Here is a 12957-nt window from a genome sequence, read left to right as displayed (position 1 = left end):
TTCTTTAAGGTGAGGTAAGATCTTATTACAATACCGAACTGTAATGTCAATTTAACCTTTGTTTTTTTCAGTGATAGCCTGGAGTTTCTGATCATATTCAGCTAATTCCCTTAACAGACTTTGGCTTTCAGCTGTGCACAGCCAGGGGTTGGTAGCAGGGCCTGGCATCTGAGCAAGGACAGCACTGCTGTGAGTGGCCAACTCCCACTGCACATGACCTCTGGCCAGGCCCTTCACCCAACCCCCCATGGACGCCATTCCTCCTGCAGACCGCACCCCATGTGTTCCTCATTTATTGTTTTAATTGTTTCTGGTACTTCAGTATCCTAACAGTATGGCTGCTCAAGCTTTACCCCTAGGGTACTATGGGGCTCATTCAAACCCCACCCCAAAAAATGTGCAGTCACATGAAACCATTGAGGTGAAGCTTGAGTGGTGACTCCTGTAAGAATACCACAGTAACTCATAGGAGGGCCACGCAGTGTCCCATGGAAGAAAGTAGCGTGGCACAATTGTTTTTTTTGTTTTGTTCCATGGTGGCCCCTCTGGACACCTTGCCCACAAGTGCTTGAGGTATAATCCCTATGTTTTATCTTCAGGACTTGGGGAACAAGTCTCTGAGTCCTGTAATGGCAGCCGCAACATTTTTCACTGAGTTTCATTCAGCAATCATATCTCCCTCTGCCAATCAGAGGGCCTTATTTATTGAAACTAGTATAGCAGGACCAATCGTCCAGATGTATCTAACTTTTCAACCCATTCATGACCACCCGTGCACCGTTAAATGTGACTTTCTCAAGAACAGCTGAACACATGTACACCAAAGAACAAAAAATATGCTTTCTGAGTAATGGTCTAACTTTTTGCAAAATGTCGTGTGATTCCGTTCTCCCACTGTTATGGCACTTGCTACTGTCTTCAACTGAACAGTCTGATGCATGTTGCCAAGGTGGAAACTACCTACAAAATGTTTATGAATGCCCACAAATGAATGGATTTGTGGGTATTCCTCCTATTGTGCACCCTCAAGGCCCAATGAACTCCCCTTTCCCAAACTACACCATAAACATCTGACATGGGAAACATCTACATTACATTACTTACAGGCTTTCCACCATTGAAAGCACACTTTAAACTTCAATAACAAATTTTGAAACACATACACATTTTATTGATGCACAAAAACCTTTGTGAATCAGGCCCAGTGAAAAATTTCTAAAACATAGATGAGATTCATTCTGAAACTAAATGAATAGATATATAGATAAAATAAAATCGCTGTTTAGGCTTAGCCTAGAGACAGCTTTAGCTACATGGCATCCTCATGCACTGAAACACATTTCTAATTATAAAATACATGCATATGTAGGTACTTAGAGGGGGGCTTGTGTTGGCCTTCTTCAGCCAGTGATCTGTTCAACTGTCATTCACATTTTCCTTCTTCCCTCCACAGCATACAGTATGGGGCAACAGGGCAACCCTCTTCAACCTCTGGGTAAGGTAGATAAAACCACCCCAAATCACCCACATTTCCTGGTGATTCAGAAAGTGCTTGGCTAAACAAACTCTTTTCTAAGTTTGACACATAGCAATCATGTGCTTTCCTTTTAATGCCTTTCAGAAACAATTGACTCAGCCATATATGTATTTTTTTTACACAGTGGTTAATGCACAGCTGAAAACAGCAATGTCTTCATAGGAGTAGTTGAAGTGATACAATACCTGAAGATACTGACAAGGCCGTTCCTGCGGCTCAGACTTCAGGGCGGGCGTATCCATATTGAGGGCAGCCTTCTGGTAAACCTCACGGGCTCGACTCACTGTCAGTGTGGATGACCAGGAGCTTTTCTTCATGAGCTGGGAATCCAGGTTGATGGGCAAGCTCAAGGGTACGTTGGTGCAAGTGGTGCACTTGACATCATTATTGCTTCTTGATGATTTTAACGTATGTTCGCTGATGGTGTTGTAGGCTTCCATGAAATACTGGGAAGTGGACCGATCGGGACACCTCCCCATTGTCATCACCCCCGTAGGCCCATGATAACCACAAACATCGCTGTCTAAGTTGTCTTCTGAACTCCACCATCCAGACATGTTCGACCGGGGCTTGATGTCGGGTCGCCGGTCTTTGCTCTTGCTTCGCTTGCCATACCTCACAGTTTGCACCTCTTCGGGGCTCGCTTTGTTCCCGTTGACACCTCCCTTGGTTGGCCCTTCAAGCGAATGGGACTTGGTGAAGAGTTTTTGAACAGAGTGAACCAAGTGACGTATCCTCCCTGGGCTGTCACTACGCTGTTCCATGGCGCTTCGCTTGTACTGCAAGGTGTGGTAGCCATCCCGATTGATTGGAAGCTGCCTTTCAAAGTGGTCTATAAGGCTGGGCGGAATGCGATTGGCTTTACCAACTGACCCATGGGGCACAAGAGAACAGTCATCAATGGAGTCCTGTTGAGGGGTGTAATGTCTCCTGGGAAAAGTGCTGCACGCAAGGTTGTCGGCATAAGGAATCATGCATTCGGGCGGGAACGAGTTCCTTTGTGCGTAGTAGGGGTGATCCGCAGGGTGAGGATCCACTGGATTTAACAAGTATGGCTTCCTTTCTGGATGATGCGTCATGGAGTCGCACGGAGCGTCACACGCCACACCATGGTGATGGCTGCGGCTGCTCGATAACCCTTTCATTGTCGATGCAACGATTGTACCCACGTCATTTAATGAATGAAGTCAGGCAACATGAAGGTCTTTGTGAGACACCTGTGAAAAAAGAAGTAGAAAGAATGCATTTAAGCTGTTGCATAAACTACTATTCAAAAGAAATGCAGTAGAAATGTCTATGTTCTTATTAATGTGTGCCAAAACATAGAAATACAAGGTTACTATTCTATAGCCTTCGTCAACCCTGAAAGTAGCCAACACTATAATTTCTGCAGTTACCGACTATACGCTCCTCAGAAAAAAGAATGTCTACAGTCTAAATTTTACAGTAGGCTGCTGAAGAAAAGGCAGTTTAAGAAAATGGAAAAAATAATTAGGAAAATCGCTCGTACGGCAGGTGGGTAATGGTTGCTTTTAAATGACAACGGGGGGTGTTTTACTTTTTGCTTTTGGAGAGTGAGAGGGGGTGTTTTATTTTGTTTTTTGGGAAGTGGTGGGGCAGTTTGCTCGCCCCACCACTTTCAAAGGTTACCAGCCACTCCTTGTGTTTTTGTGACATTAGGGTATGGTCATGGAGCGCATCATTGACTGCTTTCTACTGCCCCTTTCTCAGATGCCACACCCTCAGTATCTAGGCTTCTCAGGAAGTCGGGAGTTGGGAGAGTAGTCTGGAAGTGGAAGGTTTGTTGCAGGCTAGAGCTTGAGGGCATTTAGCATGCATAAGTAGAGTTGACCGTTAAGGGATGTATCTTGGTGGTTCCTGCATCCTAACCTGCCCAAGTGTGCAAGCCGATCTAACTGTCCACTAACCAACCCAACGGACCTTACTCATTAATACTCAGAGTCTTTGGGTGGAGATAGCAAGCCAAGTTTATTAGTTCAGCCATAGCCATAAATCACTTGAAAGAGCCATACATAATTGCCATAAACTAGCATAAATCACTGATAAGAACCATAAATCATAGTCATAAAACCATAAATCATTGACAAGATTTGTTAATCAATGTCTCTGCTCACAGGCAGAACTTCACTTGTGGCTCAACATTTGACCTTACACAAAGTGCGAACCTCCCTGGGGGTGGGAGCAGCAGCTTCTAGGCTTCCCTTGCTACTGATGTGTGACATCATAGGCCGTTCGAGCTATGTCTGGGAAACAAATTCACAGTCTGATTTGCAACTACCCCCTTTGCTACCTTTATTGCCCCACCACCCCTGGGGCCCCAACACCTAGGAATCTCAAGGGCCACATGTATGGTAACTTTTACAATTCCTTAGGCCCACCAGCCTACCTTAGGTGGTCTTGAGAATAATTAACGCCACTGCCTCCGCCACTTTGCTAAAGGTTCCCAGTTATGTGATAGCTCCCCCTATGGAGGCTCTGCCCTGACTTCCTGTGAACAACCCACTAGTTCCAGTTCACCCAAAATATTCAGCAGGAACATGTTTCTGCCCACCCCTAACAAGACTTTGCCTTCTACTCCTGCAGAACTTGCCCATCATGATGTTGAGCTTTCTCCTAGATTTCTCGACCACACTGTGGTTCTCTAATCCTCTCCATTCAAACCCAGATATGTTTTCTGTCCACAAGGTATCCGTTTCTGAAAAGCAGTGTGGATGTTGACCCCAGCTCCTGGCCTTTTGACTTCTCCCAACAGTTCACTCACCTAAGGCCATTGGCCGCTTCAAAATGCACAATCCAATCCTGCGGATGGGATTTTGCATACCTGATGCAATACCGGAAATGGGGGTAAACAAATTCATCTCTCCCTGGTGTTCTCTGCGCTTCATCCCACCCCTCTCCCCCACCCTCCAGTCCCTGCTGCTGACAAGATAGGTAATGGGGACGCAACCCCGCAGGCTTTCCTACCTTCCGCCGCTCAACCTACCCCAGTTGCATACAAGCCAATAGACCAAATTAGGTGGGAGACTACCGATTTCTCACGCAAAAAATGGCTTTATTTTAACTTTCTCCATCCTGAAATTGCATTTTCTACAATAGAAGTCAATGGGGAATTTTTGTTCTCCCGATTTTTTATTTTAAATCTGCCACGTCTCTGTCCTAAAATGTTGTCATGTATGCAGTTGGCCTCTTGAGCACCCAGGCGTGTCAGCCACAGCCTCTGAACCCCCGCTGTGCTCAACAGGCCTGTGATCCATCTTGCTTCAAATACTTACTGCAATTTCACTCAGCCTACCATAGACATTGGCGGTACGACTCATTACAAATTATGACATCATTAAACCGGCTAATCATTAAAAATATTTAAGTTACAAGTTGTCAAAGCACGTTTAATTTATTACAGATTTCATAATACAGACACATACATTATTTTTACCAATATGTCATTAAAATTTACGAATTTAAAAAAAACAGCCATAATACAACAAACATATTTTTCCTGAAATTAGCACTGCACATGTCTGGGAGGATCCAGATCTTGGGCGCAGCCACGATTCTGCGCCTGTGTGGCACATTCCGATCGCAGGTGCGGTCATGACGGCCAGGAGCAGTCATCAGCATACGAGCATCAGCATGGAAGGGGTTAACACCTTATCTGCTATGGAACGTCCAGCTCCAGTGCTGAACGTTCCATTGCGCAGGTGCAGTTGGAACGTCCAATGGCCGACGGCAGCACTACCGAGGTAGTGGTGCCGTCGGCCGTTGGACGGGCGCAGCACTTATGAGGTTAAGCAGAGTGTGCGCCAGTCCCAGCTGTCACCAGGGCACAAACTCTGTTAGTGCCAGAGAGCTCCACTTCCGGGCAGGCCTTACTATCACGAGATGCTCTCTATGATATCATTGCCCGGGGCTTGCGATTGATGTTAAAACACTTTTTGTAAGCTACTGATGTCTTTATGGATTGACATGCATTTGGGGATTTGTTTTCAATTAGATTAATATCTTGCCTGAGGCTATAATGAAGACATCACTGACTAATCTGGATTTTGCTTTGCCTACATGATGCTTCCACGTTTAAACACATATCCCCAGATAAGGATATTTTTAGCAGGTTTTGGGAAAATAAAATTCATTTTCGGTTAGGCTATCAGATTAAGGAGTGTGGTTTATTTTTTTGAAGCACATCTAGCTGGCTCTAACTTTTGTGCTTGCAGAAGCTTCTGTGCTGCTCTTTCTGTTCAAGCTCTCCGAAGTGGTCTAAGTGGTGTGCAGCATTTAATAAAACTCTTACACTGCCAAATAAATAGTTACTGTGGGCCTCCGCTACAAGAAAACGATGCAGCGCGGCTCCGAAAGCAATTTTGCTCTGCCATGATGCGTCATTTTCAAAGCACAGGGATGCGTTGTATTAACAACAAAAGAATGCATCCCTCTGCTTTCCTCTGTGGCGCACAATTGGCTACCATGTGCCAGCACGGGCACCCATGTGTAATTTTGCAAGAGTGCCTGCACTGCAGGGATAATTGCTTTTGTGCACAAATGGACACCTTCCTGTACAAAAACAATCATTAATGGTATTTTCCTCATTCTATGCATGCTGCAGAATGCATCACGCAAAGAGGAAAAAACAAGGAGAAATAAATGTCTTTCTCTTCGTTGCGCCATTCCAACGCCTCAACTGGGTAGGTGTGGGATTCTGACACATTCACAGTTTTACAAAATGTTGTATATCTGGGAATGTGTCCAGGTCCATGGATGTTTCATGGGAAAAACAAAAAGCAACACCCATGAAATGCCCCTTCATGCTATATTTACAAGGCAATGAAAAGTCGCACAGGGTAGTTTTGCGTGGCCTTGTAAATATGGGCAAGCCCCTCGCGCCACCGGTGCGTCAAAAAAGCGGTGCAATGGCAGCGCAATTTGCTTGTAAATAATCCCCTATGGGTTTTTTTTGGTCAAATTCAGAGCAGATGGCTTCTGGGGCTACTTATTTGGGGGTTATTCAAGGTTTAAGAGAATACAGTTGAAAACAACTGCAAAATTATTATGCACAAAACAGCCAGAGCCATTGGCATAGTGATAGGTTAAATACAGAGGATCTTTGTCCGGTTAGATAGAACCTAGTCAGGTTGCGCTCCAGTTAGTGAACATGCCACACCACATGGATCTCACCAGATGATTGGCATTAATCACTCTGAAGCATCAGATCTGGCAACTCACATTGTGCCACCGCGTGACACACGATATCGGCTACCATTACACTGTCTCCCGGTGAGGATCTGATATCACACGGTGGCAGGGAAAACAAGCTGAAAAACACTGTAATTAGTGGTTTTCAGCTCATTTTCCGAGGCTTTGAACTGCCGACGTCCACTGATGAGTGTGAAAATACCCCAGGACATCGGCACCAGTCTCAGCAAGCTTTTTTGGGGGTGGGGTTTGAAAGTGCCTCGTAGGTACTTCTGGGCACGAGGCCCCTTACACTTCAAAGCCCCGCCCCCTCCTCACACAGTGAGATTGCTCTTCAAGTTGGCAGGTATGAAGCATTAACATACAATGGTCTGAGAAACCGTTGAGAAAACTGTGGAGAACCCTGAACCTAATGGCTGTAGCCTGGCTGGCACAGAGGCCAATCAGCAACATCACACCAGCTCTCAGGGCCCACATTGGCTACTGCCTTGAATAAATAGCCGAGTTTATTTCACTGATTGCTCACCTCCACTGGATCGCTTGTAATGACTTACAATCGAGCAGCTTGTTGTCTATCACATACTGCAAATAAAAATATATCAGTGTCCAATCAATTTAAACGAGAAGAGACGCCCTTCCTCAGGTCAATGGCCAAACCTGACTCTGAAGTCCTCAAAGAAGCTCCCTGAATCCAGGAAGGATCTGATGTCCACATTGTTCAAGCAGGTCTATGGAGCCTCGACAATGTCAACCCAGCAACAACCACGCACCCAAGTATGAGATCATGCTACAACCCACAGGACTGATCATGAGCTACCTCAGTTCACCATTATTGGCAGGTGCAATCCTTTCGCCATTGCTTTTATCGATCAGAGCACACCGGAGCAGCTGTCTCTTAAAGAAAGATATAGAAAGACTCTCAAAAGAGCACACAATGCAAGAATGAGAGCTGTCAATGGGCTGAGACTGAACAATGCAGTATCATGAGTGCTCTGTGAGGGTACGGCTACACTGGCCACATGTAGCCACACAAATACAGTTTCAAGCGGCCTCTCTCACCTTCCAAAAGCTTCTACAATTTGTGGTATGCACACCTCTCATCCAGATTCTCAGGATGTGACTCCCTCATTCCTCAGAGTATCTGGGCAGTTGTAACTAGTCTCAGCTGAATGTTACTCACTTTGATCTTAGCACTAAGGAGAGGCACTCATTTTTCCTCTCAGGCCACTTCAGAACACTCTTGCAGTGGACGACAGATGGTCCACTTCACTGACGGAATTGAGGAAAAAGCTGATGGCCGTCTTGATTGGCTAGAGTGCTCCTAAACCAGCACCAAGAGACCAGTCTGGGTATTGGCGATATGTAAGTGTAATCAGTCAGTCAATGGGAAGCTGGAAAATGCTAAATGATGAATTGCTTTCCATAAGTGCTCATCCCTGAAACAAGCACTTTAGAGGACACAATTGCTGTGGATTTGAGTGGCGTGGTAGGTATATGGAAAAGAGGCAAATTGAAAAGGATGGTCTGAATGAGGTGATGCGATTTGGGAGGGGAGACACTCAGAGTGGCAGCAGCATGAGAGATCCACAAGATGTAGGAACCCTGTGACCTCCTTATTTTAACTGCCAGTGAAAAAGTGAAACCCACCAGGGCTCATGTCCCACTCAAGGTCACTTTACAAAATAGAGGAACACACCAGGGCTTGTGTCCCTCCCGAGATGCATTCCCTGAAAGAGCAGATGACACCAGGGCTGAAATCTCACTCCAGGTGACTCTCTGAAAGAGCGGTTCACACATGGGCTAATGTCCCCCGCGACACCACTCTCTCAAAGTGCTGAAAACACCAAGGCCCAGATGTAGGTCGCCAAATACTGGTCAGTAACGGCCAATTTCTGCCGTTACCGACCGGTATTTGGGATTTGACATGTAGGTGGCCTTATATTTACAGAATCTGTATATTTACCGATTCGGTAAATTTACTGATTCTGTAAAATACTGAATCGGTAAATTTACCGAATCAGTAAATCCAGATGTAGGTGGCACTTCAAACAGTGCCACAGGCCATTACCGATTCATTATTTACCATGTAATACTATTGCATGGTAAATAACGAATTCCTGTGTACATGCACATCTGTGCATGTACACCTGTGCCATGTGGCACACATACATGCCCTAAGGGCATGTATGTGTGTCACATGGCACACAAGCCAAAACCAGGGGTGCAACAGGGTGTCAAAGTGACACCCTGTTCCCCTTGACAATTCGGTATTTTTACCGAATCGGTATTTACCGATTCGGTAATTGACATTGATTCCTATGGGCCTCAATGGCAATTACCGAATCGGTAATTACCGAATCCTACCCATTCGGTAATAAATATCGATATTTTAGCTACATCTCATTTACCGAATCTAAAATACCGAATCGGTAAAATTCTGTATTTTAGAGTCGGTAAATGAGGATTACCTACATCGGGTCCCAAGTCTTGTATCCAAATCTAGGCCACTCTCTGAAAGAATTGAGCAAACCAGGACTATGTCCCACTGAAGGTAACTCAAGAAGGAGCAGGTCACACCAGGGCTCATTTCATACTCCAAGTCACTCTCCGGAAAGCAATAGAAAGGGCAGACCCGGAAGCACAAGACTTGCCTATTTTGGGAAATCATTGTCATTCCAGATGGGCAACCAGAGAAGAAGGGTGTAGTCCTGTATGTCTGCTCTCACACATCAGTGTGCTATCACAGTGTAGGAGGAATGGGTTGAAAACACATCCCATCTGTCTTTGGTGGGAAATTAAACCAACCCTGTTTGTTTACATTGATATCAGTTTCTTATGGTTACAAACAGGGACCACGTAGGTACATCGCAGGGAGATAGATGCACATTAAAACAAGTTAGTAGGCCTCAAGCTGAAACTTTCACCAAATGAATATTTAGATATGTTGGGGAATTTAGGGACTTTATAGAGTTGTTTAGATTTATCAGGGGATAAGGCGAGGGAGAATTGCCCCACTGCTCTCAGAGCAGGAAAAATAAAATCATAATAATGCGGGAGGGCTGGTGGCACAGGGGGAGGAGTGGTTTGCCGGCTGTCTTTGGACACCCAGTCATGCACACTTTGCATGTTCCCCATCAGGCTGTAATGCACAGCCTGGTGGGGAACATGCACAGGCTCTCTGTCCCCATCTGAGAGCCGAACCACAGTGCTCAGACCAATCACAACGCTGCAGGTGAGCCTGGGTTCCTGGTGGTTCCGGGACTTGCTGGAGAAGCGGATAGACAACGGTGGAGAGACAGCAGCTTGGCTGTGATGAGGTAAGTGTTTTTTTGTATTTTGTTCCCCCTCACCCCTGCACCACCTCCCCCCGCTCCTTACCAGCCACTACTGAGATTTATATATTTCTTTATAAACTATAAGTCATATAGTGGGTCTTAATAGGTCAAAGTAGCTAAACGTGTACTTTCAGGACCAACAAAAGGAAATACTTGTTTATGTGCTTTAACATTTTAGCCTACGTAACTGATAAATGATTCGTCTCAGTAGTCGTTGTGGATATGAAGTGATGTACGCCATGTCCATAAAAAGAGTAACCCTCAGCATCGTATCTGAAAAACAACTGACCATTTTTATGGTGATTGACAGTTATTTCCAATGTAGCACGACTGTACCACACAAACTCATTTTATTTTCTGTTGTTGCTATTGGGTGTGGAAAATGGTTATATCGCAGCCATTTTCCAAGAGGTTGTGGGCGAGGGGTATCTTCACCTTGAAGTTTGTTTTTGTGTGAATGAAGTTAATAAGGGGGCACAAGTAACAGTGCAGTTTCACCTACCATAGTCTACAGCTGTTGCATTTCCATTACATTGTATTTTATCCCTGCACCTTTAATGCCTTGTTATGTTTCAGTTTCTCACTGTTCCATTAGAACCTTTGGATCTTACTATCCATCAGAGTCAGTTGTTGCATCTCCTGCTCTGACTTGGCTGTCCTCATCTGTTGCTGTGTCACTATTAAATGAATCTTGGACTACAACTTTTCTGTCTCTTGGATTTCCTACAAAAATTGGCGACGAGGTAAACTACTATCAAGTGGCACAGGTGTGGAACCTTTATTTTTATATTTTACAAATTTTCGCTGGGAGCACCGTATATGAACTTAAAGCAAGTGAATGTATTTTGAATTCAGCTTTGCCACCTAATTCATCGCGGACATCGAAAACCCCGGAAAACTGGTTCTTACCTACAGTGAGTGAAGCAATTTTATTTATTTTGTGATATTTCCAGACTTTGTTTATTTTCAATCTTTTCCACCCTCGACTTGCGATCTGCTTATCATCAAATTCCTTTGACTGAAGACTCAAAGTGCCTCACGGCATTCATCACTCCTCAAGGGCTGTATCAATATACTAGGATGCCGTTTGGTTTGGCATCTGCAGCCTCTGTTTTTCAAAGGGTTATGTTCAATATTTTTAGAGACGTCGATAAGTTTGTCAAGTGTTTCCAAGACGATATCCTTATTTATTCTGCTAACACTGAAGAACATGTTGTACATTTGCGTTGTGTGTGTGAGAAACTGAGGAAAAGTGGTTTGACTCTCAAGTCTAGTAAGTGTAAGTTATTTCAAGACTCTGTTGAATATCTTGGCCACACTTTATCTGGTGATGGTGTATTACCAAAAAAGTCTAATGTTGAGGGTATTAGTAATGCTCCTCCTCCGTCCAACAAGGAACAGTTACTTTCTTTCGCAGGTATGTGCGAATATTATAGCAAATTCGTTAATAATTTTGCGGCAAAAATGGAACCGCTTAGGAAACTTCTCAGACATCATAATGTTTTTGAATGGGGTCCTGAACAGCAGTCTGCTTTTGATAATATTAAATTGGAAATTTTACATGCCCCAACACTTAAGCCTTTCTGCTTAAACAAGCAATGCATTATTACAGTGGATGCAAGTATGTATGGAATTGGTTCAGTTTTATCTCAGAAATCTGGTAAAGAAGAATGGAATGTTTGTTTTGCTTCACGCACATTGAATGAATGTGAACGTAAGTATGCGGTTATAGAAAAAGAGCTTTTAGCGTGTGTTTGGGCGATTGAACACTTCAGGAACTATATTTGGGGTAGCAAATTTATTTTGAAAACAGATCACAAACCTCTTGTAAATATCCTTTCCCCTGGTGGGGGGTGGAATTCAACTGCACGTATTGCCAGATTGACATCTAGGTTACAAGAGTACTGTTTCACACCTGAATATGTTCCTGGAAAAACAAATTTAATTGCAGATTTCATGTCTCGTCTTCCTTGCAAAAATTCTTCAAATGATATCTTTGATGATACTGATGTGGTCACATGTTTACAAGATGTTTTGTTGGGAACATTTGAAGATATCTCTGAGGAATCTTGGGCTCTTGCAGATAATCAAGATCTTTCTTTACAGACTATTAAGAAATTTATCTTGGAGGGCTGGCCTGACAAGAAAAATTTAACAGAAGATTTCATGCCTATGTTCAAAGTGTATGATGAGTTAGAGCTAGAGAACAATATTGTTTTCAAGTCTGGGAAATGTGTTCCACCTTTTCCAATGCAGAGTGTTATTTTAGATTTGGCTCACAGAACGCATCCAGGCATGTCTGCAATGAAACGTTTAATAAGAAATTACTTTTGGTGGCCAGGTTTAGATCGCATGGTTGATAGAAAAGTGAAGGAATGTTTGGTTTGTATGGGTAGTGAGAAAATGTTGAAAGTTAATGTCCCTCCTTTGAAAACTACACCCTGGCCAACTGATCCTTGGAAAAAGATAGCATTTGACATCTCTGGTCCTTTTATGTGTTTACCTTCTGATTCCCAATATGCTTTTGTTCTCATTGATTACCACTCTAAATGGCCTGAGGTTAAATTTGTTTCTACAGCTTCAACCTCCAATGTTATTGAATTCTTTAAAGAAGTCTTTTCAAGAGAAGGTTGTCCTTCTACCCTTGTCTCTGATAATGGAGTTCAGTTAACTTCTTCAGAGATGGGGGAGTTTCTCAAACGACAGAACATTATTCATCATACTGTGTCCGTTTATGAACCTCATGAGAATGGTTTAGTTGAGCGTTTCAACAGGGTGTTGAAGGGTTTCATTTCTGAGGTTATCAAGTCTGGATCTGATTGGAAAAATGTTTTGAGGGAAAAACTCTGGTTGTATCGCATAACTCCACACTCAACC

The 12957-nt window shown here is 43.9% G+C and overlaps 1 protein-coding gene across 1 annotated transcript in view; it reads right to left on the bottom strand.

The window, feature by feature from the left end:
* Positions 1–2734, bottom strand: part of DLGAP1 (DLG associated protein 1) — a 621409-nt gene extending 618675 nt beyond the window's left edge. The window contains exon 1 of the mRNA XM_086965589.1: positions 1723–2734. Coding sequence (XP_086821715.1) covers positions 1723–2682 — 960 coding nt within the window. The 5' untranslated portion in view covers positions 2683–2734. The remainder of the gene's footprint in view (positions 1–1722) is intronic.
* Positions 2735–12957: the final 10223 nt, after the last annotated feature.

This window comes from Lissotriton vulgaris, chromosome 4_1, assembly GCF_964263255.1.
Source record: "Lissotriton vulgaris chromosome 4_1, aLisVul1.2, whole genome shotgun sequence".
Lineage (NCBI taxonomy): Eukaryota > Metazoa > Chordata > Amphibia > Caudata > Salamandridae > Lissotriton > Lissotriton vulgaris.
This window is presented reverse-complemented; position numbering and strand designations above follow the sequence as displayed.